This window comes from Carcharhinus amblyrhynchos, chromosome 9 (assembly GCF_965287045.1).
Source record: "Carcharhinus amblyrhynchos chromosome 9, sCarAmb.v2.hapA, whole genome shotgun sequence".
NCBI lineage: Eukaryota > Metazoa > Chordata > Chondrichthyes > Carcharhiniformes > Carcharhinidae > Carcharhinus > Carcharhinus amblyrhynchos.
In genome coordinates this window covers 61,043,197-61,071,084 of record NC_137332.1, presented here as the reverse complement: position 1 = coordinate 61,071,084, position 27,888 = coordinate 61,043,197, and the positions used below count along the sequence as shown (strand labels likewise).

The 27,888-nt window shown below is 40.7% G+C and overlaps 2 protein-coding genes across 2 annotated transcripts in view; one reads left to right on the top strand and one right to left on the bottom strand.

Annotated features, from left to right (window-relative positions):
* The window catches only part of trmt13 (tRNA methyltransferase 13), a 22,905-nt gene extending 21,883 nt beyond the window's left edge, over window positions 1–1,022 (top strand). The window contains exon 11 of the mRNA XM_080195813.1: window positions 392–1,022. Within this exon, the coding sequence (XP_080051939.1) occupies window positions 392–605 (214 nt within the window). The 3' untranslated portion in view covers window positions 606–1,022. The remainder of the gene's footprint in view (window positions 1–391) is intronic.
* On the bottom strand, window positions 764–27,888 carry lrrc39 (leucine rich repeat containing 39). The gene is made up of 8 exons (XM_080195815.1): window positions 27,418–27,888; window positions 27,223–27,328; window positions 21,474–21,630; window positions 8,663–8,799; window positions 6,699–6,844; window positions 5,525–5,677; window positions 3,444–3,577; window positions 764–993 (listed from the first exon to the last, which is right to left on the bottom strand). Exons 1-8 carry the CDS (start codon window positions 27,543–27,545, stop codon window positions 935–937), a joined length of 1,020 nt encoding a protein of 339 aa, XP_080051941.1. The 5' UTR covers window positions 27,546–27,888; the 3' UTR covers window positions 764–934.

Below are 27,888 nucleotides of genomic sequence, written 5' to 3'. Positions count from 1 at the left end.
ACAACATGATGGATAACAGTACAGTTGAAAATACTTGCAGTATATAGTGTAGCGGTTCAAGAAGGCAGTTCATCACCATCTACTCAAGGCATTTCAGGAATGAACTATAAATGCTGCCCTTGTCAGTGACGACCACATCTCATGATTTTTTTTTTTTAAACTTAAAAATAGACAGAACCAAAAGCCAATTATCTCAGCTAGAAGTGGCAGGTTCAATGCCAGCAAGCTATGTGTAACAGAACCATAATGAACTCAGAAATTGTCTATGAATCAGTTTTTTGGAGTGATATTGCATAATGCAAGAGGATGAGACAGAGACAAGTACTTCCACTTCAACTGCACAAAAATGTTTTATTCTTTAGTTGTTTAATTTATCTTAATTCCTTATCAGGACACTGACTGCAGCAGAAAGAGAACATTTGGGTCGTCTGTGCAAACGATTGATAGACCAAGGACGGATTTGGTATTTGAAGCAGCAAGGATTTGATTCAGCCTTACAATATTACACTAGTTGCAGCATCTCCCTAGAAAATGTCCTGCTTACAGCTGTTCCTCTTCCAAAGATTCAAGAAAGTGAGAACTCTGAAGTGAATTTCAGCAGCTGATGTGTTGCAAACTGTTTAAAAAAAAATTTGGTAATAAATTTTTTGTAACATTATCTGTAAGCAATGTATTCCACTCATTGTCTTGTCATTAACCCTTCCTGGGTTCTCCTTGTCTTACAACACATTTGTACTATACTGTTCACAATAACCAGAATAGCTTTCAGTTGTACAATTTTCATTTATTTGTTTTTTAAATCTTAATCCAAATCAAAAAAGCATTATCTCATCATAATTTCACAACAGTTTTGAAGTTTATATAAATGAATATTTAGCTGTACATTGTTTTCTTTTAATGTAGAATTTGCTTTGCAGTTGAAGGCAGCTTGATTTCAGAAGGATATTTCAGCCTCAATTCTAACTGACAGATTTGAGGTATACGTTTTTTTGCCTGAAAGACAAAATAAATAACTTTGTTTATGTTTGTTTGTGGTGTGTTACATTATAGACAATTCAATTATTTAATGAACAGTAGGGAAAATATGTTTCTCTGAACTTGTGTATTAGAAGTGTGATATTTGCAACATTCATAATTTTGTTACCAATTGTGCAGGGGAGAATTCTTACCACTATGCTTTCATGATGAATGATTCCTACCAAGTATAACTTGATTTGAAGTTAGCACTCATTAACAAAGTTAAGATATGAGTCACAAAACCAATGATATAATTAATTTAAAATGTAGCTACCACCAGGATTATACCAATACAATTTTTGGAATAATTCCATAATTAATCCATGTAGACTAAATGGCAAAGTATTTGTTAATTTAGACCATTTTCTTCCTCAGTACTTAAATTTTTAATACTACCACTCATTTCTTTGTTACAGTCTGGTAAACTTTAATTGCAATCCACAGGGTGCCTGAAGAATGTTGGTGTCTGGGCATTAAAATGATCCTACAGGAAAGTGCTATAACTCAAATGTGGATACTTCGAATGAGAAGGAGAGAAATTTCAGCATATTAACCTGATCTTTCTTGAGTTTGTTCTCTACACAGAATAGAAGACTATATGTATACAGTCAGTGATAGAGGAGAGCCAGTGGATGTGGTCTTTCTGGATTTTCAGAAGGCGTTTGACAAGGTACCTCAAGAGGTTATTGCAGAAGGTCAAGGGGCATGGAGTTGGGGGTAGGGTGTTAGCATGGATAGAGGATTGGTTGTCAAATAAGAGGCAGAGAGTGGGGGTCAATGGGTGCTATTCGGATTGGCGGATGGTGACTAGTGGAGTGCCCCAGGGGTCGGTGCTGGGGCCTCAGCTATTTACCATTTATATAGATGATCTGGAGGAGGGAACCGAGTGTATGGTGTTGAAATTTGCTGATGACACCAAGATTGGTGGAACGGCAAATTGTGCGGAGGGTGTGGAGAGTCTACAGAAGGATCTAGATAGGCTGGGCTAATGGGCCAGGAACTGGCAAATGGAATTTAATGTTGGCAAGTGCGAGGTGGTCCACTTTAGTAGGAATAATGGTAGGAAGGATTATTACTTACGTGGCGAAAAACTGCAACAGGCGACGGTGCAGAGGGACCTCGGGGTCCTTGTGCATGAGTCGCAAAAACCCAGCCTGCAGGTGCAGCAGGTGGTCAGGAAGGCTAATAGGATGCTGGCCTTCATAGCAAGGGGGATTGAATATAAAAGTAGGGAGGTCTTGCTGCGGCTGTATAGGGCATTGGTGAGGCCGCAGCTGGAGTACTGTGTGCAGTTTTGGGTGCCGTACTTACGCAAGGATATTTTGGCCTTGGAGGGAGTGCAGAGGAGGTTTACTAGGCTGATACCGGAGTTGAAGGGGTTGAGCTATGAGGAGAGGCTGAATAAACTAGGCTTGTACTCATTAGAGTTTAGAAGAATGAGGGGAGATCTCATTGAGACGTGTAAGATGATGAATGGGATGGATAGGATAGAGGTGGAGAGACTCTTCCTGCTCAAAGGATAGTAGGACTAGGGGGCACAGCCTCAAGATAAAGGGGGTGCGGTTTAGAACGGAGTTGAGGAGGAACTTCTTCACTCAAAGGGTGGTGAATCTCTGGAATTCTCTGCCCGTTGAAGTGGTGGAGGCTACCTCGCTAAATATTTTTAAGACGCGGGTTGATGGGTTTTTGATAAGCGAGGGGATTAAGGGTTATGGGGAGAGGGCGGGAATGTGGAACTGAGCCACGACAGATCAGCCATGATCTTATTGAATGGCGGGGCTAGATGGCCTACTCCTGCTCCTATTTCTTATGTTCTTATGATATTGTAAACACATCTGCACAAAACACTTGGATCAATGGCAACAAACACTGGTCAAAATCACAAGAATATGTATCACCTAAGCACATTATCATTCATTGCCAGAAACTTATAAGCTTTTAGAGATACATTGTGAACATAACTCTTATTCCTGCTCAGGCCATTGATGATGAAGCTTCTTGTGACTAATGTCTGGGTTCTAAGGTCTGGAATTTCATTTATAATCACATTTTTATAGGACTTTAGCAGTGTTACATTGTATAATTATAATTTCCATATAACAAACTATTAATATCAATAATTTGACAATTACTAATACAATCTTTCATCAGCACAATATTATAGAAAACTGATCGATTTTCAATTTTTTGATTTATTATTGTCACATGTATTTGTATACAGTGAAAAGTATTGTTTCTTATGCACTATACAGACGAAGCATACCATTCATACAGAAGGAGAGATGATGAAGAATGTAATGCTACAGTCCATCAGTTTCCTTTAATGTTTTTCATGATCAGGCAGGCTTTTTTTTTTAATTTTCACTCACTGATTTTTTTTTTCACAAGATAGATGTAAATTAAAGATAAAATGTCCCTTTACTCACTATTTTTTAATTCCTGAATGTAGGCTTGCATAAATTCTACCCCAAATAATTCACGGTCTTCCTCTTCTTCTGGGTTTATACACTGGGGTAGAGTTACATGGAGCTGAAGAGGATTATCCCGCAGATTCACAAACCTTTCAAATACATTAACCACATCAGATCAATGATAAAGACATTCTTTAGAATCACAGAAGTAAACCTTTGGGACCATTATATCTATGGCAGCTCTCTGATTGAATCTGTCTCCACAACACTCAGGCAGTGAATTACCAAATCCTAACTATCTGCTGTGTGAAAAAGTTTTTCCTCATATCTCGGTATTCTTGAATTTCCACCAAGAAAACCATTTCTCTTTATTTCTGTCTAGACCCCTCATAATTTTGAACACCATTTTCAGATCTTCTCTGAACCTTCTCTTCTCAAGGAGGCTAACTGCACCTTCCCAGTCCATACATGTAGCTGAAGTCCCCTCACCCCAGAACCATTTTTGTAAATCTATTCTGTATCCTCTCTGGAACCTTCACATCATTTCTAAAGTGTAGTGCCTTGAATTAGACACAATAATCCAGTTGAGAGTGAACCAGTGATTCTTGAAACAATCTGTGGAAGTACAAAATAAAATTAATAAATAAATTGCACATCTAAGATCTGACATTGGAAACCACTGGACATTCGTTCAAAATTATAAGTCATTAAACTAGTCCCCATTTGCCAAACTACCTTGAATCCAACCTTTCTGATTCAGGTGCAAATATTACCATTGAGGCATTAGTCAATCCGTGAACATGAATATTCGGCTGAAATTCAATTCAGTATTCAGATACCATATTCCGTTTGTAGTGGGTAACAAACTTCTGACTGAAAGACAGAACTGCTGCCACTAGGTCATAGACTGACCTGTACATACCACTAAAAAGCATTCTACTTGTTTAGATAGCAATGACAGTCATCAAAAGAGATAAAATGCAGGATCAAGCTTAAAAACTTAGACATAATACATCAAAAAATGGGAATCTTCACTTCTGGGGTGGTGGGGGGGCTGCTATTATGAAAGGAAAAAGACTTGCATTGAGATAGCTGCTTTTAAGACTACATGAGGTCTCAAAGCAACTTATAGCCAATGAAGTACTTTGAAAGTGTTACAGTTGTAATGTAGGTAATTTGCGCACTGCAAGCTCCAACAAACAAGAATGTGACCAACAACAAATCTGTTTTTGTGATGTTGACTGAGGATACATTTTGCCAGGACAGAGATAACCTGCCTGCACTTCTTCAAAGTGGTGCCAGGAGATCTTTTACATCTCCTTGAGAGGACAGATGGGGTCTTGGTTTAATATCTCATTCAAAAGATTGTACTTCTGGCAGTGTTAGCCCATTTCTTTACTACTGAACAGGAGAATCAGCCTTGATTTTTGTGCTCAAGTCCTAGAGTGGGTCTTCTGACTAAGGGCGAGAGTGCTACCAATTAAATCAAGGCTGACACAAAGTTAACACAGTCATAGCAGAGAATGAACTAATAATTGGTGCAAAAAAAACATGAAAAACCTAAAAGGGACAAATAGTAAAACTGATATTATACTTAACTGATTTTCTTTTACATAACCAATTGGGTTTTAATAAATTTGAGTAAGAATGGCAAATTGTCCATTAATTGCAGATGCAGGTTAGGCCGTCATGGACAATTAGGAAAAGACAGACTTCGTACTAACTATCTTGTATCCATTTTTACAATTAAGATAGAGGAAAAATACTAGCGATACAAAGCAATCTAAAAATAAGTCAAGAGAGGAACTTCATAAGTTCAAAATGTTAATGAGAAAATATTGGACTTAAGCTGGGTAAATTGCTAAGATCTGATGGATTGACTCCATGATATTACAAGAAATTAATAAGGAAAATTATAGATGCAATTATAATTTTCTAAGGTTCTCTAGATTCACATATCATGAAGGTCCTTGTGAAGAACAGGATGGTTTTCTGCTTCAATGACAAGCACCAATTTTCCACTGTTAAAATCAATGAGTACAAAAAACACTGATTACAAATACGCGTACAATGACTCCTTTCCAGTGTTTTGTTACCTCAAATTTACCATTTCTTCCATACACACTGGGATTTGCTCTAGCTTGTTGCTCGTCAGAACTAGAGTACCAAGATTTTTCAGTTTACTGATGGCTTCTGGCAGGTGAGTGATTTCATTCCTCTGTAGCCACATTGTGTGTATGTTTTGCATTCTGTCAGTGGAAAAATAAAAAAAAGCAGAAAGCAACGTAATAAATACATTTATGCACTCATGAATTCTGTCAGGTCTACTTCACATATGTACAGGAATGTTATCCAAATTTTCATCTATCCATAGTGTGCTCTACTATTGTAAATGCACAATGTAATACAGATGTATCAATACTGTACAATTACAAAGAGCATTTTCCCTGACAAGTATCACCTTTAGAAATTCAAAATTGTAGCTATCCTGAAGACTCAGCAAGTTTACCTAGTGAGTAGCAGGCCCAAGGAGACAACGCAAATCCCAGATTCTTATTTTGGTTTTTGCTGAATGTGTAAACTGACCTCCGATAAGCTACTAATTGTTAGAATCCCAATTGGTTATGTAAAAGAAAATCAGATTTACTACTCCTAATTACTGGGCGGCATGGTGGCACAGTGGTTGGCACTGCTGCTTCACAGCACCAGGGACTCAGGTCCCAGCTTGGGTTGTGGCGGAGTCTGCACGTTCTCCCCGTGTCTTGTGGGTTTCCTCCAGGTGCTTCGGTTTCCTCCCACAGTCCCAAAGGCGTGCTGGTTAGGTGCATTGGCCATGCTAATTGGCCATTCTCCCTCAGTGTACTCGAACAGGTGCCGGAGTTTGGCAACTAGGGGATTTCCACAGTAACTTCATTGCAGTGTTAATGTAACCCTACTTGTGGCTAATAAATAAAGTTTAACAATGATGTTAATTGAACAATCACCTGTGTGGACGCTACGTGATGCCAGGGTGATTTTCAACTTTGATGCATCCGAAGTTGAGTAGCCAAAAAAACACTTATGAAATATGCGTGTATATACTCAGCAATTAAATAAATTTTTAGCACCACCACATCAGCAAAAACGGCTAAATGAAATGTAATGTTAACCTTAATAATCACATTTTAAAAAAGATTGTAATACTGCAATCTTGAAAGGTTTAAATTTCAAATCTTTTGGAAGAGCAGAAAATGAAGACACTGTACTTAATATTAAAATATTGTTTGTTACCTGGTTATATCATCTGGAAGCTCCTTCAGTTTGTTGCTGCCCATATCTAACCATTCTAGTGCAGGCATATTCAGAATAGCCGAGGGGAAGGTGGTGAAGCAGTTCATGGATAGGTCGAGGTGATAGAGATTTTGCAGATGAGACAGCTATAGAGGTGAAAGAATGTTTGCAATTAAACAAGTGCAATCCTCCATCAGAATTATTAAGCAATTGTTTTAAAACATTTATTATTTGTATGTGGCCAACACTGATAAAACACTGACCCAGATTTTGCAGTCAGTGTTAAGGGTACAGCCCTACCTACCACAATAGTGGAGGTGAGAATTTCACATGTAAAAACAGTTCACTAGAGACGCATATAAAAATCTGGGATTTGTGTTGTCTCTTTGGGCCACTACTTACTGGTAAACTAGTTGAGCCTTCAGGAAAGCTATGATTTTGGATTTCTAAAGGTGGTACTTGTTGGGGAGATTAAGATATATAATGCAGGGAAAATGCTCTTTACAACTGTGCAGTGTTGACGTATCTATATTACATTGTGCATCTACAATTCCTCATGTGTGAGCCTCAGCATGGCTCTGCTGTGTTCTTGAGCCCAGCCAAATGCAGTGAATAATGACCATACCCACAGAATCTGCCAAATGTAAGCTCCTGCATTATATATCATAATAGGTTCATGCTAAAGTTATCAGAACAAAAAAAATTAAGTCAGATAAATTTGACTGGAATCATTTAAAAAATATATACATTGGTAGATTTTTAAATGGTCAGATTAATTTGATCACATTAAAAAGTTATGCATTAAAATATTTTTAGAAGATAAATAATGTTAAGCAGGCATACATTTAAACATGTGATGTGTTTTTATATTTTGTTAAAATGTCATATAATTTGATCCTGTTGCACTCACTAAATATATGCTTATTGCCTCTGCAAACATCTGTTGAAAAGGATAATTGGGGGAATTAACCCAAATTTTCACCACAGCCAATTCTTTCATCTCCACTCTGAAATAGGCGAGCTCTGGAGATGTAAAGAATGGGTCTCCAAAGCCTTTTAATACAATTTGCACACTATCAAAGTTGCAGGGTCAGGGTCTCCCACCAATACAAGGAAGGCAAATGCTGATAGTGTTGCTATTATTAGTACATCAAAATCTAAGTCAGTGTTTATTCTCTTGCCTTAGTTCATTAATTGTCAACACAGACCACGGAGCATGGTGACATGGAGACCAGAATGGCTAGGTTTGGCAGATCCCAGTTCTGATCATCATAACTGTTACCAGAGAGCCTGCAACGGCTCAAGAAGTCCGCTCAAGGGCAACCAGGGATGGGCCACAAATGTTGGCCTCGCCAACAATGGCCACATCTCATGAAAGGGTAAAAAAAAGGTTCAGACCACAATCTGGTAGTTTTCATGGTCATTTTTTAATTCCATTTCATGATGTTATTTGGTCAATTATGCCAGACCAGCAGCTGCAAAACTAAACTTATTATATATACCCACAGACTAGGAATGAACTCTTTGCACGCTTGCTCACATGTATGTCCAGAATTTTCTTCCTGGAGGTTACATTTCAAATACATTGGGATCCCTTTTGGGAACTGTTCACACTTCAAACCTTTAAATCAAAATTCTAAAATGCCCAGGACATTCAACAATCACAGGTTTAATATTCCACTAGAGTGAATACACTGTCAAGTCCTCCTGATGTGAGGCTGCCTCCTCCAGAAATATGCAACCTCTTACACAGAAGCTAAAGTGACAGTGTAATGGCACCCATAATTACATTTTTCACCATAGGTCTTAGACAAAAGGTACATAGTCCAGTTGTCTATAATCTAAAACTGATAATACAAGACTATCGCATTTCATCATACAAATGCTTACTTAAACAGTGTGAAGAATCCTCTAGATCGTATTTTTTCCAAGTCAAGAAAAAGGGTAAAATAAGATACACATGCCTGTTTGGGTAAATCACACAGATCCCTGTTTACAGATAAATCTAGTTTCTCCAGATTTTCACAGTCACCAAGCTCCTCAGGTACTTCACGCAATCTGTTATAACTGATGTACAGCTCTCGTAGTTTGGTCAATTGTCCTGCAGGGGAGGAAGGCGAAGTTCTGAGCATTACCTTTTGCCATTAGCACTAATGTCTCATTTTAACATTGTTCATGTTAATTTGTTCAGATTCTTCAGCCAAACATTTATTAACAATTTCTCATATGACACACACAATGTTGCAAGGTCCCACCCATAAGGTCTCATCCTAGTTTCTTTGTTGAAAAAAAAATCTTCAAAACATTATTAGAGTTTGCAAATAAATAGAACATAAGAACATAAGAAATAGGAGTAGGAGTAGGCCATCTAGCCCTTCGAGCCTGCCCCGCCATTCAATAAGATCATGGCTGATCTGTCATGGCTCAGTTCCACATTCCCACCCTCTCCCCATAACCCTTAATCCCCTCGCTTATCAAAAACCCATCAACCCGCGTCTTAAAAATATTTAGCAAGACAGCCTCCACCACTTCAACGGGCAGAGAATTCCAGAGATTCACCACCCTTTGAGTGAAGAAGTTCCTCCTCAACTCCGTTCTAAACTGCACCCCCTTTATCTTGAGGCTGTGCCCCCTAGTCCTACTGTCCTTTCTGAGCGGGAAGAGTCTCTCCACCTCTATCCTATCCATCCCATTAATCATCTTATACGTCTCAATGAGATCTCCCCTCATTCTTCTAAACTCTAACGAGTACAAGCCTAGTTTATTCAGCCTCTCCTCATAGCTCAACCCCCTCAACTCCGGTATCAGCCTAGTAAACCTCCTCTGCACTCCCTCCAAGGCCAAAATATCCTTGCGTAAGTGTGGCGACCAAAACTGCACACAGTACTCCAGCTGCGGCCTCACCAATGCCCTATACAGCTGCAGCAAGACCTTCCTACTTTTATATTCAATCCCCCTCGCTATGAAGGCCAGCATCCCATTCGCCTTCCTGACCACCTGCTGCACCTGCAAGCTGGGTTTTTGCGACTCATGAACAAGGACCCTGAGGTCCCTCTGCACCGTCGCCTGCTGCAGTTTTCCATTTACATAGTGCCTTTCATAACCTCAGCAGTTCCAATTTGCTTCATAATCAGTTAACTACCTTTGAAGTGTAATCAGTGTTGTGAATGTTGGCTAACATTATATTCAGAATGGACGCTTTAGATTATGGGAGCATAGGACAGTAGGTCATTTAGTCCCTTAAGCCTGTTATGTCATTCAGTGACATAATAGCTGATCTGCGTCCTAGCTCCATATACTTTTATACCTTTGCTTAACAAACGAAATCTCAGAATTAAAATTAACAATAGATCTAGCATCAGTTGCCATTGAAAGAAGAGCGTTCCAAACTTCAGACATCTTTTGTATGTAACAGTATTGCCTAATTTCAATCCTGAAAGATTATGTCACTTAGTCCTAGACTCTCCCTTCAGCATTTCTCTCAATCTACTCTAAATTCCTCTTCATATTTTGAAAGCTTTGATCAAATTGCCCCTTATTCTTCTAGTTTCCAGAATACAATACAATACTAGTGTGTTGATGTTGTGATTTAATCTTTGAAGTCAAGGTATTGAGTTTTTTGAGAAGGTGACCAAAGAGGTGGATGGGGGTAAGGCAGTTGACGTGGTATACATGGATTTTAGTAAGGCGTTCGATAAGGTTCACCATGGTAGGCTTCTGCAGAAAATGCAGATGTATGGGATTGTGGGTAATCTAGGAAGTTGGATCAGGAATTGGCTATCAGATAGGAGACAGAGGGTGGTGGTGGATGGTAAATATTCATCATGGAGTGCAGTTACGAGTGGTGTGCCTCAGGGATCTGTTTTGGGGCCACTGTTGTTTGTAATTTTTATTAATGATCTGGATGAGGGTATAGTTGGGTGGATTAGTAAATTTGCTGATGACACCAAAGTTGGAGGTGTGGTAGATTGTGAGGAAGGGTGTCATAGTCTGCAGGGAGACTTAGATAGGTTGCAGAGCTGGGCCGAGAGGTGGCGGATGGAATTTAATGCGGAGAAGTGTGAGGTAATTCACTTTGGTAGGAGCAACAGATGTGTCGAGTATAGGGCTAACGGGAGGACTTTGAATAGTGTGGATGAACAGAGGGATCTCGGTGTGTGTGTACATAGATCCCTGAAAGTTGGGAATCAAGTAGATAAGGTTGTCAAGAAGGCGTACGGTGTCTTGGCGTTTATTGGTAGGGGGATTGAATTTAGGAGTCGCAGTGTAATGTTGCAACTGTACACTACTCTAGTGCGGCCGCACTTGGAGTACTGTGTGCAGTTCTGGTCCCCGCATTACAAGAAGGATGTGGAGGCGTTGGAGAGGGTGCAGAGGAGGTTTACTAGGATGTTGCCTGGTATGGTGGGGAGGTCCTATGAGGAGAGACTGAGGGATTTAGGGTTGTTTTCGTTGGAAAGAAGGCGGCTAAGAGGGGATCTTATTGAAACATATAAGATCATTAGAGGTTTAGATAGGGTGGATAGTGATAGCCTTTTTCCTCGGATGGAGAAAGCTAGCACGAGGGGGCATGGCTTTAAATTAAGGGGGGGTAGCTACAGGACGGATGTCAGGGGTAGGTTCTTTACCCAGCGGGTGGTGAGGGATTGGAATGCCCTTCCTGCTGCAGTTGTAAATGCGTCTAGTTTGGGGGCGTTTAAGAGATCTCTGGATAGGTTTATGGACGAAAAGGGATTGGTATAGGCTAGTGGGTCATTGTTTTTGTAACTGGTCGGCGCAACATCGTGGGCCGAAGGGCCTGTTCTGCGCTGTAATGTTCTATGTTCTATGTTCTATGTTCTATACTCTCCCCAAGACCAATATATCCTTCCTAAGTTGTGGTGGTTAAAACTGATTTCAATACTCCAAGAATGGTCTAACCAGAGCTTTAAGTGGCTGAAAAATGATTTTTACCTGCTTGTATTCTAGTTTTTGAGATGTAAAGGCCAACATTCTATTTGCATCTTCAATTTTTTCTGTACCTGTTCATGACCTTTTAATGATCTACATTCATGGATTTCTACATACTAAGGAATAGATTTTCACTTAAATCAAATTATTAAAGCAAACTTTTTGATTTGGACCAGCAATTTAATTATGTTCAAAGTTGTCCAATATGGTTGAATGAAATTCTTGGCAAAATGATTATAAATACTTGTAACTGTTCCCTTTTCTGTTTCACTGCTGTCAATAGGGTCAGGTTAGTCATATTTACTACTTCCAATGACAATTAGAACTGATCTCCCTAAATAGCTCAAAGTAACTTCAGCAGTACATGTTAATAAAATGTTTTTCCAGGAGAGGTCAATAGAGATGCAGTGACAGACAATTAAAGGAATATTTCAGAATACACAGAACAGATACATTCCAGCAAGAAAGAACGATTTCAAGGGGAGAACCCACCATCCATGGCTAACAAAAAAATTAAAGAAAGTATCAAACTTAAAGAAAAAGTATATGCTTGCACAAAGAAGATTGGACAGAATATAAAGAACAGCAAAGAAGAATAATGAGTGAAAAATTAGAGTACAAGTAAGGATAGCTAGAAATATAAGGACTGATAATAAGTTTCTATGGATACTTAATCAAGGACAGAGTTAACAAAGTGAGTGTTGGTCCAATAGAAATCGATTCGGGGAATTAATAATGGAAAATAAGAAGATGGATAGCAGTAACATCCCAGAAATAGCTGTAAATCAGGAAATGGAAGGGACGAAAGAATTCAGGAACATTACAACACCAGGGCCTTATTTTTGCAGGAGAAGAACATAAGAAATAGGAGCAGGAGTAGGCCATCTAGCCCCTCGAGCCTGCCCCGCCATTCAATAAGATCATGGCTGATCTGTCGTGGCTCAGTTCCATTTTCCCGCCCTCTCCCCATAACCCTTAATCCCCTTGCCTATCAAAAACCTATCAACCCGCGTCTTAAAAATATTGAGTGAGGCAGCCTCCACCACTTCAACAGGCAGAGAATTCCAGAGATTCACCACCCTTTGAATGAAGAAGTTCTTCCTCAACTCCGTTCTAAACCGCACCCCCTTTATCTTGAGGCTGTGCCCTCTAGTCCTACTGTCCTTTCTGAGCGGGAAGAGCCTCTCCACCTCTATCCTATCCATCCCATTCATCATCTTATACGTCTCAAAGAGATCTCCCCTCATTCTTCTAAACTCCAATGAGTACAAGCCTAGTCTATTCAGCCTCTCCTCATAGCTCAACCCCCTCAACTCCGGTATCAGCCTAGTAAACCTCCTCTGCACTCCCTCCAAGGCCAAAATATCCTTGCGTAAGTGCGGCGACCAAAACTGCACACAGTACTCCAGCTGCGGCCTCACCAGTGCCCTATACAGCTGCAGCAAGACCTTCCTACTTTTATATTCAATCCCCCTCGCTATGAAGGCCAGCATCCCATTTGCCTTCCTGACCACCTGCTGCACCTGCAAGCTGGGTTTTTGCGACTCATGCGCAAGGACCCCGAGGTCCCTCTGCACCGTCGCATGCTGCAGTTTTTCGCCACGTAAGTAATAGTCCTTCCTACCATTATTCCTACCAAAGTGGACAACCTCACACTTGCCAACATTAAATTCCATTTGCCAGTTCCTGGCCCATTCGCCCAGCCTATCTCGATCCTTCTGCAGACTCTCCACACCCTCTGCACAATTTGCCGTTCCACCAATCTTGGTGTCATCAGCAAATTTCAACACCATACACTCGCTTCCCTCCTCCAGATCATCTATATAAATGGTAAATAGCTGAGGCCCCAGCACCGACCCCGGGGCACTCCACTAGTCACCAACCGCCAATCCGAATAGCACCCATTGACCTCCACTCTCTGCCTCCTATTTGACAGCCAATCCTCTATCCACGCTAACACCCTACCCCCAACTCCATGCCCCCTGACCTTCTGTAATAACCTCTTGTGAGGCACCTTGTCAAACGCCTTCTGAAAATCAAGAGACACCACATCCACCGGCTCTCCTCTATCCACTGCCCTAGACACATCCTCATAGAACTCCAATAAATTTGTCAGACACGACTTCCCCTTAACGAAACCATGCTGCGTCTGCTCTACCAAACAATTCTCCTCAAGATGCCTCGCAATTTTCTCCTGGATCACGGATTCTAACATTTTTCCTACAACAGACATTAAACTAACCAGCCTATAATTCCCCACCTTTTGCCTGCCACCCTTCTTAAACAACGGCGTAACATTAGCCATTTTCCAATCTTCCGGCACTTCCCCGGAATTCAGCGACGTTTGGAAAATAATCACCAAGGCATCCACTATCACCTCCGCCACTTCTTTCAGAACCCTTGGATGCATTCCATCCGGTCCTGGGGACTTGTCCACAATCAGTCCCTCCAGTCTGTCGAGCACCACCTCTCTAGTAACAATAATGTCATTCAGGCCCTCCACTCCTACGATCTTTCCATCGCTAACACCCGGCAAATTATTCACGTCCTCCTCCGTGAAGACCGAAACAAAAAAGTTATTCAAGGCCTCAGCCATTTCCCCATCCCCTACCACTAAGTCCCCCCTCTCATCCTCTAAGGGTCCAATGTTCACCCTAGTCAGCCTCTTCCTTTTTATGTATTTATAAAAACTCTTGCTATCCTTTTTTATATTAAGCGCTAGCCCAGCTTCATAGTTTATCCTACCCTTCTTTGTCAGCTTCTTTGTCATTCTTTGTTGACATTTAAACCTCTCCCAATCCTCTTCTCACCCGCTACTCTTAGCTACTCTAAACGCATCCGCTTTTAATTTAACACTTTCCTTCACCTCCTTCGTTATCCATGGCTGATTATCTCTCCTCCTACAATCCTTTTTAACCATCGGAATAAATTTCTGCTGAGCACCAAGAAAGATCTCCTTAAAGATCCTCCACTGTTCCTCAGCAGACCTACCTTCCAACGTGCTCCCCCAATCAACATTCGCCAATTCCTCTCTCATCCTACCATACTCCCCTCTGTTCAAACAAAGGACACGTGTCCGGGAACTCACTTTCTCCTCCTCCATCTGCACCAGACACTCCACCATACAATGATTACTCTTCCCAAGAGGATCCTTCACCGCAAGGTCCCTAATTCTACCCGCCTCATTACATAACACCAGATCCAAGATAGCTCGCTCCCTCGTCGGCTCCAACACACACTGTTCGAGAAAACTATCCTGGCAGCATTCCAAGAACTCCTCCTCAAGCCCACCGCGTCCAACATGGGTCGACCAATCAATATGTAGATTGAAATCCCCCAGAATTATCGCCGTTCCATTCCTGCACGCCGCATTTATTTGCGCGTTAACAGATCACCTCCAGATCATTATTTGGGGGCCTATAGACGACACCCACCAGCGTCTTCCTCCCTTTGCTGTTCCTAATCTCCACCCACAACGATTCCACTTTCTGCTCTTTGGTTCCTATATCATCCCTTGCTACCACCCTGATGCTATCCTTAATCAGCAGAGCTACGCCCCCCCCTTTTTTCCTCCCGCCTATCCTTCCTAAACACTTGATACCCCTGGACATTCAGCTCCCAGTCCCTGTCACCTTGCAGCCACGTCTCTGTAATGGCCACCAGATCATATCCATTAGTGCTGATCTGCGCCACCAGCTCATCCACTTTATTGCGAATGCTTCGTGCATTCAGATAAAGTGCCTTCATCCCAGCCTTCACCTGGACCCTATTTGCCAGAACGCCACCAATCATACTCACGCCCCCTACTCCTTTTATTATTGGGACATCCTTGGCCTCCTCCCTTACCTGCATCCTCTCCTTTACTTTAGACCCCGTAATGTCACCTACCCTCACACCCTCCCCCCCACTAATTAGTTTAAAGCCCTGTCTACAGTCCTATTTACACGATTAGCCAGGACTCTGGTCCCAGCACGGTTCAGACCAACCCCATCCCACCTGAACAGGTCCCACCTACCCCAATACTGGTGCCAATGCCCCATAAATTCAAACCCATTCCTCCCACACCAATCCCTGAGCCACCCATTCACTTCCTTAATCTTATCAACCCTACGCTCATAACAAGTTCGCTCATAACATGCAAGAAGGGGCAGTTCCAAAACCGTTGGAATTGCAGTCTGACAAATCAAAGTCCCTTGAGGATTTCATCCTTGGATCTTAAAATAAGTGGCTAGTGAGATAGTTGATACTTTGTTTTAATTTTCCAATATTCCCTGGATTTGGAGAAGGTACCATTAGATTGGAAAATAACAAATATTCAAAAAGAGAGGGAGTCAGAAAGCAGGAAACAACAGGCCAGTTAGCTTAACATCTGTCATAGGGTAAATGCTAGAAGCCATTATTAAAGATGTTATGGCAGAGTGTTTAGAAAAAATAAAGGCAATCAGAGTCAACATAGCTTTGTGAAAGGGAAATCATGTTTAACCAGTTTATTGGAGTTCTTTGAAGAAGTAACATGTGCTATGGATAAAACAGGACCGGTAATGTACTGTATTTAGATTTTGGAAGGCATTTGATAAGGTGTCACTTCAAAAGTTATTGCAGAAAATAAAAGCTCAGAGTATAGGGGATAACGTATTGGCATGGATAGAATATTGGCTAGGTAACAGCAAGCAGAAGGTAGCCATAAATGTCTCCTTCTGGTTGGCTGATGTAAGTAGTGGTATGCTGCAGGGATCAGTGCTGGGACCTGAACATTTTACATAAATGGCTGGATGAAAGGATCATTGCTAAATTTGCTCATGATACAAAGATTGGTAGGGAAATGAAGAGGAAACACAGAGGCTACAAGATAATATAGATTGGTGCCTAAGTGGAAAAAGATTTGGCAAATGGAGCGTAATGTGGGCAAATGTAGAGTTGTCCATTTTGGCAAGAGGAATAAAAAGGAAACATATTATGTAAGTGGCGAAAAATTGCACAACTCTGAGGTTCAGAGGAACTTGGGTGTCTTAGTGCATGAATTTCAAAAAGTTAGCATGCAGATGTGGCAAATAATTAGGAAAGCTAATAGAATGTGATCATTTATTGCAAGGGGAATTGAATACAAAAGTGGGGAGGATATTGCTTCCATTGTACAGAATACTGTGAGACCACATCTGGAGTACAGTGTACAGTATTGCTCTCCTTATTTAATAAAGGATGAAAATGCATTAGCAGCAGTTCAGAGAAGGTTTACTAAACTAATACCAGTAGTGGGCAGGTTACTTGGACACTCTGAGTTTATATCCATTGGAGATTTGATGGGTAAGAGGCAACTTGATTGAAACATATAAGATTCTGACGGGTCTTGATAGGATGTGGAGAGGATGTTTCCTCTTGTGGGAGGATCTAGAACTAGGGGGTCACTGTTTAAAAATAAGGGATTGCCCATTTAAGACAGTGATGAGAAGATTTTTTTCTCAGAGGATAGAGAGCCTCTGGAACTCCCTTCCTCAAAAGACAGTGGAAGCAGAGTCTTGAATACTATCAAGACAGAAGTAAATAGATTCTTGATAAACAAGGAGGGGTAGTGATGAAGGATCTAATACAGAAAGGAAATATACAGTAAATGGCAGAACGCTTAAGAGTATTGATAAGCAAAGGGATCTGGGTGTGCAGATATACAGGTCATTGAAAGTGGCAATGCAGGTGGAGAAGGTAGTCAAGAAGGCATACAGCATGCTTGCCTTCATTAGGCAGAGTATTGAGTTTAAAAATCGGCAAGTCATATTGCAGCTTTATAGAACCTTAGTTAGGCAGCACTTAGAATATAATGTTCAATTTTGGTCACCACACTACCAGAAGGATGTGGGGGCTTTGAAGGGGGTACAGAAAAGATTTACCAGGATGTTGCCTGGTATGGAGAGCATTAGCCATGAAGAGAGGTTGGAGAAACTTGGTTTGTTCTCACTGGAACGACGGAGGTTGAGGGGCAACCTGATAGAAGTCTACAACATTATGAGAGGCATGAACAGAGTGGATAGTCAGAAACTTTTTCCCAGGGTGGAAGAGTCAAGTAATAGAGGGCATAGGTTTAAGGTGTGCGAGGGGCAACGATTAAAGGAGATGTATGAGGCAGATTTTTTACACATTTACCCAGGTTAAAGACCTAGCAGAAGAAAAGAGAAAACAAATGCTCACAAACAAGATCTGTGAAGGGACCTGATTGATGGATTGGAAGCGGTAATGACTTTTAAGGGGTGTCTTGACAAGTACATGAACAGGATGGGAATACAGGGATATGGTCCCTGGAAGGGTAGGGGGTTTTAGTTAAGTCAGGCAGCATGGTTGGTGCAGACTTGGAGGGCCGAAGAGCTTCTTCCTGTGTTGTAATTTTCTTTGTTCTTTGTTACCAGGATAAAAGGAAGGTTACAGTCAAATCAGCCATGATCATATTGAATGGTGAAGCAACCTTGAAAAACCAAGTGGCCGATTCCTGTTCCTATTTCATATGTTTTATATGATTATGTAAACCCTATGTATTACATAGGATAGTTTCAAAGCAATAACATATAGTCACAAAAGTACTGGGTAATAGTACCACAGAACTATAGCAAATGAGAACATGCATGCTTGGTGAAATATGAAGATGTAACCTGTGTAGAAAAAATTGATCGTAAATGAAGGAATTGTTAGGCTGCCCTGTCCCATGGCTAACAATAGGATGGAGAAGAATTTTGAAAATTCAAGAATTAAAATTCAGTGCTAGCAGGTATGCGTGGAAATCTGATGAGAGAAGCAACAAACTTGGCTGTAATACCGAATGCAGTACAATACTCTGCCAGCATTCATTGGCAAGGTTCACACATGAAGAATGATCACTTGAACAAGGTACCAAGGAATAGCTGGCAATTGTGTTGAATCCCATCTGGAGTATAATGCTGTTAAAACTGGGGAGAAGACAATTAGGAGGGAGGGGAGAATATTTCAATGTAAAATTAATCAAGTAACCTGCACAATCCTGAACAACTGTAAATACCGCATATATACTTATTGATATACAGTCAAAGAGAGAAGTTTCTTGGTAGCATTAATTAAGTCAGTTCTGACACTTGTATAATAGATAATGACTGTTGACCATCAAGGACAAGCTCTTGGGCACTGGCCTGAATTCCTCTGTCTCTCCTGTGACTATAATTTATAGGCAAGCATTACCTGCTCTGGGGTCTGCTGAGCGGTAAGAAAGCCCGGAAGGACTAAAGGTTTCCCAATCCATCAATCAGGTCCCTTCACAGATCTTGTTTGTGAGCATTTGTTTTCTCTTTTCTTCTGCTAGGTCTTTAACCTGGGTAAATGGTACCATAAATTAAAGTGGCAGCAGCTTCATGAAAAGGGGGTTGATGAACAAATCATTCAGCTTTGTACTGATATAACAGAATTATAAATTTAAAAGATGAAAAATACAAATACTAGCACTAGTGCCTGAGAGGTTGCCCTTGATGACAACAGATGTCTATTATGCAAGCTCCATTTTCCTTTTTTTGATAATATCTGTAGAATTCCCTGCCCTGTGAAGCAGATGAGGCTATCTCATTGAATGTTTTTAAGGCAAGGATATATACATTTTTGAACAGTAGAAGAATTAAGAGCTATGGTGAGCAGGCGGATAGGTGTAGCTGAGTCCACGAAAAGACCAGCCATGATCTTATTGAATGGCGAAGCAGGCTCGAGGGGCCAGATGGCCTACTCCTGCTCCTAGTTCTTATATTCTTATTCCTTTCTTTACCTCAGGGGTTCTCAACTAGGGATCTGAGCACCCCAATCAGGTTTGAAGAAGTCTGCCATAAATAACAAATAAAAGCTTTTGCTTCATCAATTGGACAATCCGGTTGATTGGGTTATTCAGCACTTTGGACAGACAATATGAAGCCAATCAAAGAGGTTACTGTTGGGTTTGGGCCGGGGTTACTGATGTGCTTCAGATATGGTGGCCATGGCAATTCAGTGCAGACAAATACACTAAGAGTGGATCAGTGGGGAGTCTGTTGAGATTATCAATGGCAGCATCAATTTATTTAGTAAAGAGCAGCCTGAGAGTAAGTAATAAATAACCAGCAAAATTGAGACACCAAAGGAGAGCTTCCTCTTTATACTCACATACTCCAGTGGATATCAGTAATGCTGGGATTTCAAGCCTGTTTCAGATGATATCCTGTGTTTTGTCTCTGATATGTGATAGTGAAAAAATGAAACTGCATCTAATGTCCAGTTACTGATCAAAGAGGGTGGGGTTAATATAAAGTTTTTAAAGTTTTTTATAAGTGTACTTATTAGTGTCACAAGTAGGCTTACATTAACACTGCAATGAAGTTACTGTACAAATACCCTTGTCACCACACACTGGCGTCTGTTCAGGTACATGGAGGGAGAATTTAGCATGGCCAATGCACCTAACCAGCATGTTTTTCTGACTGTGGGAGGAAACCAGAGCACCTGGACGAAATCCATGCAGACATAGAGAGAATGTGCAAACTCCACCCAGACAGTGACCCAAGCCAGGAATCGAACTTGGATCCCTGGCACTGTGAGGCAGCAGTGCTAACCACTATGCCACCAAGATGATTGCATTTTAAATCACATGAGTAATAAACAGAGTAATAAACTGTTTCCAGCCTCTCTCAATGCAGCATTTCCTCAGTGTACTCCACCATAATCCCAGAGAATGATGGGCTGCTCTCGCTCAGGTGAGGAACAAGATTAAGAACATGGGGCCTTCCGGGACAACCTCAGCTGGTACAGGAATTCAACCCACACTGTTGACGTTGCTCCATATCACAAACCAGCCATCCTGCCAATTGAGCTAACTGACCCCCCAACTTCTTCAGAGTAGTGCTGAAGATTCCATGATCAATTTTCTACTCACACTAGACAGGTAAAACAAACATAATATGCATATATGCACATTTGTATAACTAATTTTAATACAGAAAAATAATTATGTTATAATGTTCTTTTTAATAATATGGGGGTGGTTCAGAAGCAAGATGGTTGAGAATCCAAACTTTATCAATACCATATAGACAAAGTCTGAAAGGTGGCAGGGCAAGTTAATAAGGTGATTAATAAAGTGCTGAGTCATTAAATAGAGTTATAAAATATAAAAGCAGTGCGATTATGCTAGGACTTAATAAATCTCTCGTTGGCCTCAGTTAGAGTATTGTGGGAATTTTGGCACCAAACTTCAGGACATATATAAAGAACTTAGAAAGGATAAAGAGAAGGTGTACAAGGATGTTACTGGGGTCAAGGGACTTCATTTATAAAAGTGCTGGTAAAGTTGGAACTGTTGTCCTTGGCACAAAGAATGCTAAGAGGTGACCCAATAGAGGCTTTCAGGATGATGAGAAGTTTCAATCATATAGGCAGAGCAAAACCATTCTCTCTTGTGGGTGGATCAATAATCAGAGTTATAGATTCAAAATCATAGGCAAAAGGTCTAGAGGAGAGAGACAAAGTTTTTCAACTCAGAAAGTTCCTGGGTTTTGGAATAACCTACCTGAAAAAAATGATGGAAGCTGATCTGATAATAATTTTAAAAGCAAGTTGGACAGATACTTGAGGATGAGGACAAGATGACAGACCAAAAGGTGTGGCTTTAGGACAAAGCATGACTGTATTTCAAAGTGTCAGCATGGGATTGATGGGCCAAATGGCCTCCATATCTGCTGTAAATTTTATGAACCTGAGGTGCAATAATTTAGATACATCCATTGAATATAAATACACAACACAGCATTAGAGAATATTTCAACTCGCCATAACTGGTCAGAATTCACTTATGCAAACCTATTTCCTTTGGAATCTCCTTGACTGAATTTCGTGACAAGTCCAGCACTAGAATATTGTTGAATTTTCCAACAAACCGAGGAATAATTTCCAAGCCAGTTCTGTGGATATGCCATTCTTGTAAGTATGTGATTTGCTGCAATGCATCTGGTAGTGACTGAGAAATAAAATAAAATGTTAGCAGCTGGCACAGTAAAACTTACAAACTAAAGGAGTTCACAAGATTACACACAAACTATCTCATAAGACGTGGCAGCACAGTCAAATGAAAGAGAAAAGCAAGACTCGGAGGCAGATTAAAACTGGGCTACTTTTCTATACATTCTGGAATAAGACTAACAGGGGCTTTGGAATGAATTCACTTGTTGATTTGAAATGTAACACATAATGATCTAATACATGAACAAGATAGGTTTTCCACTAGTTTTCTCCCTCTATTTCTTCAACTCACTGTTCCAATAAGCTTTAGTAGGGTAAAGAAGGACTGCAAGGCTAATCTGGCTGAGTTGCAAGGAATGACTGAAGCTACTACAACCTGTTAAGTATTTTCTTAGAGGTGATCAAATAGACATATATAAAAAGGAGAAAAGTTTAAACCAGTTAGGACCAGGGGGCACATGCTCATGTTGATAAGATGTATTTCAGGGTGGATAACAGGACTACATTTTGAAAGTACTTAACTGACTGTAAAGCATTTTAGAATACCTGAAATTGTGAAAGGTACTAAGTAAATGCAGATTTTCCATTTTATATCTTCATGCAGAGCAGCTCAAGAAGAAAGTGGAGGCAAAACTCCTGGAACAATGTAGCAGGTACATCAATAGGAGATTAAGGTGGACTGACTTGCCTTCCTTAGCCATAATTCCACTGTGACCTTGTATGAATCAGAATCTTCTTGTCTGTACATCTCTGATGGTAAATTGAGTATGCTGAGCTAAATCTAGTTTCTCAGCAACCAGAATTAGACACAGTACTGATCAGTACTGTACAGGTTGATTACAACTCCCTGAAATGAATACTCAAACGTTTCAGCTACAACATACTTCAACATTCTAATTACCTTGTTAAACAGGTTGAATGTTGCATCTAATAAGATTCCTAGGTCTTTTTCAACTTCATCCTAAGTCATTTCATTGGAAACATGCATATTGCCAATGCGGCATATTTCAAACTTGTCTGCATTCAATTCCATCTGCCATCTTTCAGCCACTGACATATTGGCCCTGATTATGCAGTCAGTAATAAAGTGGTGATGTTCATGGCTGACTGAACAGAGAAATATGAACTGAAATAGTTCATAATGTTTGGTGCGCCATGGCCAAACAATCAGCGAGGCCTTGCAGCAAAATGAAACCACACCCTGTGACGGCATCACGGCCTGAAGATACACTCCCTGCAGTCATTACAGCACAAAGGCAGCTAATAGTTGTAAATGTTTTCAGAAAGTAATTGTAAAAACATTTATTTTCTTTAAAATACCATTTTAAATACACTTTTCCAATGACCAATACAGGCTGATATTTGTAATAATTGAATTCAAATTGATCTTCCAATCTGCTGCAAAATCTTGCATTGCAATCATGCAAAATCTTTTTTTTTAAAGAAGTTTAAAATCTTGATTTATAAATATAGAAAGATATGTAAATTAATTATGGAATAACACCAGCTGCTGTGGTGGGGAGAAGGGTTTATTCCTCATTGCAAATAACACTTTATTTAAAAAAGAGAAAAACCAAATCAGCTGACAGACTTTAAGACTTCTACTTGAAAATAAGATGTCATGAATTTCACAGTACTGGATAATCGGAGTGTTTTGCAAATTGTAGTGATGAGAGTAGAGCAGGCTCAATCGAAATGGGGCAGCAATACCTTCCTCAAAGAAAAGGGAACCTGACTGCAATTATTATAAGGGACATAGATGGGGTAGATGGGAAGAAACTTTTCCCCTTAGTAGAGGGGTCAATAACCACAGGATATAGACTTACAGTAAGAAGAAGAGGTTTTGCATTGCACCTCAACATTTATCACTAATGGAACCACAAAAGCTGAGCCAGTTGTTTTACTGATTCCTATCCAACCATCAGCTTAGTATTGACTGTAAGTTTGACCAACTTCCATTGCTTTTTTGCAACAAACCCATTGAAATAAATTTTAAAAATTCCCAACTCTAAGCCTTGGTACCACAAGTGTGTCTCCACCCACTATGTCTCCACCCACTGCATGGTGGCACAGTGGTTAGCACTGCTGCCTCACAGCACCAGGGACCTGGGTTTGATTCCCAGCTTAGGTCACTGTCTATGTGGAATCTGCATGTTTTTGTCATGCCTGTGTGGGTTTCTTCCAGGTGCTCTAGTTTCCTCCCACAGTCCGAAAGACATGCTGGTTAAGTGCATTGGCTATGCTAAATTCTCTCTCAATGTACCCCAACAGGTGCTGGAGTGTGGCAACTAGGGGATTTTCACAGTAACTTCATTGCAGTGTTAATGTAAGCCTCCTTATGACACGAATAAATAAACTTTAACCAATAGTGCCTTTAACTGATACTTGTTGTCTTCTATCAGTCAACCATTTTTGATGCAGCCAGCTTCACATCATGAAGGCTGGCCACACAGGATTTCCCCCATCTAATTATTCCCTCTCATAACCTCTCCATCTTGCCACCTCTCTATCTCTCTCGCCTCTATCAGATGATCCTTAAAATTTATTCCTTTGATCCTGGGTTCTGATATCCCCCCATGTGGCCATTTGTCAGGTTTGTTTGGTAACCCTCCATGAGGTCTTGGGATGTTTGACTGTGTTAAGGATGAGTCTCACTTCAGTTATATAATCTGCTAATAATTCAATGTTAGAGCAAGAAAAAAAGTGTTCATTTCTTTCAGACAAATGTATGATCCATGCCAGCATGGCAAACACTTCACCCAGTTTTCAGGCCTCCTTCTCTTTGTTTTATCCACCTGGATGAATGGACACTGTATATCCACTGCAGAGGTCCTTCCAGTAATGGATCCATTACTCAATACGTTGAGCTGCCCAACCCCAATATGACACAAGGTATGGCCACTGAGATTAAATATTTGAGACCAGATATGTAAGAATCAATGCTTTCAGAACAGATTGGGATTTCTTTAAAAACTGGGAAAAGGTTCTTGAGATGGAGAGGACACAATATTTTTAAACCCCTAAAACATATTTATTCAAGTTATTTGATATAAAGTTCCTGTTGATAAAGGATGATTTAAAAACTGATCGTTCTTTTTTTTTGTTGGGTGATAGCCAATGGCTCGTGTAATGGCCTCAGTGAAAAATCATGCTTTCTATTCTGCGAGTTTCTGCATTATATGCATAATTATTATATTTCCTCACATGGACCAGTCAAATGGATTATTCCACCAGTCCATATGAATGAAGACCCAATAAACACATCACCTGGAACATTATTTAGCACCTTTCATGATTTAAGGAGTTCCCAAAGCATTCTACACTCAATTCAGTACTTCCAATGTGCAGCCACTGTTGTAATATAGATAAGCATTTTGCATCAATAAGGTCCCCAAGCAGCAATTAGATTAATAACCAGGTTATAAATTCTAGTGATATTGGTTGTGAGATTAATGTTGGCCAAGACATTGAAGAGAACTCCTTACTCTATTTATATAGTGCAACGGAATCCTTTATATCCACCTAAGAAACTGGGTGTCCCAATCACAAAAGAAAGTCTACATCTCTAACAGGATTACACTCTCTCAGTAATGCATTGATGTGAAGTCTATGCCTTTGGAAAGGGACCTGAAGTCACAAACAACTGCCTGAGTGGTGAAAATACTACCAATGAGTCAAAGCTGACACAGATGCTCTTTCCATATCAGGTTAAGTTGAAAATCTGTTTTTTTTTAATTCCTCCATAATAAGCAGTGACATTGCATCTGCCACTTGATTCTAAATCTTCAACTGTGTCTGTATGAAAACTTGGAAAATCTATCAATGCCTGACTACTTCACACAGGAGGGAAACACAATCACCCTCTGTTGAGCATTTCCAGTAATTATCACAGAAAGTGCTGGAAAATCATAGCCAATCTGGCAGCATCTATGGAGAGAGAATAGAGCCAACATTTTGAGTCAGATGACCCTTTGTACTATCAGACGGTTTCACTTTATTATTCAATAGGTCAAATACCAGGGTGTGAAGGAAAGCTCTGTTGCACTTGGCTAGCATTACACTGGCTAGTCAACCTTTCAATGCTCAAGAACCAAAGAAGTAACTGTACTGGAACAAAGAGCCACACATTTTAAATGATCAACATGCTCACTAATATTGTCAATGTAACTGCATCGAATTTTGAAACTTAGCTCACCGGTATAACTCACATCTTGCTTCAGTTTTCGCAATTGACTTAAAATCTGGATTGTACTCTCTCATTCCTGTTCTTTTTTTTTGCATCCTTCCTATCTCATTCCTTCTTTCCTGCCATCATTACTTTTTCTCTCATTTTCATCCTCATTCCTCGCCTGTCTTCTCTGTTAATTCCAAATTAAAGTTGCAAGATTAAAGATCTGCTGAAAGTTCACCTGAAACACTGGGTGTGATTTTATGGCCTCACTTGCCCTGAAACCATAGATCCTGCCAGATGTCAATGGACATTCCCATTGTCCACTCTTCATCTCGCGTAGTGGGCGGGATGGTAAAACTCAGGCCATTAACTTTGTTTCTCTCTGCACAGCAGAGGCCTGACCTGCTGAGTATTTCCAGAATTTTCTCTTCTTAATCCTAGGCCAGATGAACAATACAGCACAGGAATAGGCCATTCAGCCCACCAAGCCTGCACTGATACATGGTTTCTATCCCTCTGTTCACCTCCCGTTTATGTGTCTATCAATGCTGCTACCATGCCTGCTTCCACCACCTCCACTGGCAGTGCATTCCAGGTACCCACCACCCGCTGTGTGAAAAACTTTATCCGCACGTCACCCCTAAACTTACCACCTCTCACCTTAAACCTGTGCCCTCTTGTAGTTGACCCCTCAACCCTGGGAAAAAGCCTCTGACAATCCCACCCTCTCTATGCTGCTCATAATTTTGTAGACTTCTATCAGGTTGCCCCTCAGTCTTTGTCTTTCCATGAAAACAATCAGAGTTTATTCAACCTCTCCTCATACCTGAAACCCTCCAGACCAAGTGACATCCTGGTAAACTTTCTTTGCAACTTCTCCAAAGCATCCATGTCCTTCTGATAGTGCGGTGACCAGAACTGCATGCAAAATTCCTAACTAAAGTTTTATACAGCTGTAACGTAACTTGCCAACTTTTATAATTTATGCCCAGGCTGATAAAGGCAAGCATGCTGTACGCCTTCTTGGCCACCTTATCCACCTGTGTTGCCACTTTCAGAGATCTGTACACCCAGACCCCACAATATGTCAATTATCAGTTGGAATAAAATTTTAGTCTTAATTATTAACTTTTTTTTTAGAAAATAATCAACTCAAAATAATAATTTAACATACTACAATCTACAAGCATTTGAAGCTATTTAACTGCTGAAAAATAAACGCTTGCATGGGGAGTAAGATATTGTGAGGACGATATCACTGAAAAAAATCTACTTAATCCATGTTAACATCAGGGCACGGAAGGAAGATGGTTAAACTAATGCACAGAACATATCTCCAAATAAATTCAAGAAATATCGTCGTGTGTTTGTCCTGCTTTCATCCCAAAGCGATTTCATGTTACTTCAGCGGCCAGTTACCTTCCATTCCTCTTTCTCAATCCTCAGCACAACTCTTCCCTCTTCAGTGACCACTTTCTCCTTCAGCCTAGCCAGATTTATTCGGTTCTGCCACACCATCGTTCTCCTGAAAAGAGACGAAATCACGGAGAGGCGATAATTTCAGCATCATTTCACCAGGAAGGGATTTGTCTTTACATTACCCGCAGCACTCACCCCCTCAATGCTCTCCGGTTCCATCGCTCCTTCTCTCTCTCTCGGTCTTCTCGCAGCTTTTGAATCCTCCCTTCCCAAAGAGCTTTCACCGTGCAAACCGAACCGGCACAGACAGCTACCCCGGTCATGGCAGAGCCCCAGAGGTCAAAGAAATGCCGGCAGCAAGAGTCAGACAGCAAAGTGCGGAACTGGCTGTTACACCCACTGTTTGGATTCGGAGTGAGCTCTGCAGTGTGGAGGTCAGTAGCTCAGTCCTGAAGCAGGTTCCTGTGCCAACTGGTGTGTATAGTGAGGAACATTAGATGTGTTGTTCTGCCACTGCCAGTCTTATCAGTTTTGCGTCGACACTCAAGGCAAATCAGCCGAGTGGATTTGCTAAAAGGAGACAGGCACTGATCTCAGTCAGGATCAGAGCAGTTGTGTCTCTCCCCGGGGCTGGAGTTCCGGGGTAGACCTATCTGTTCTTCAGCA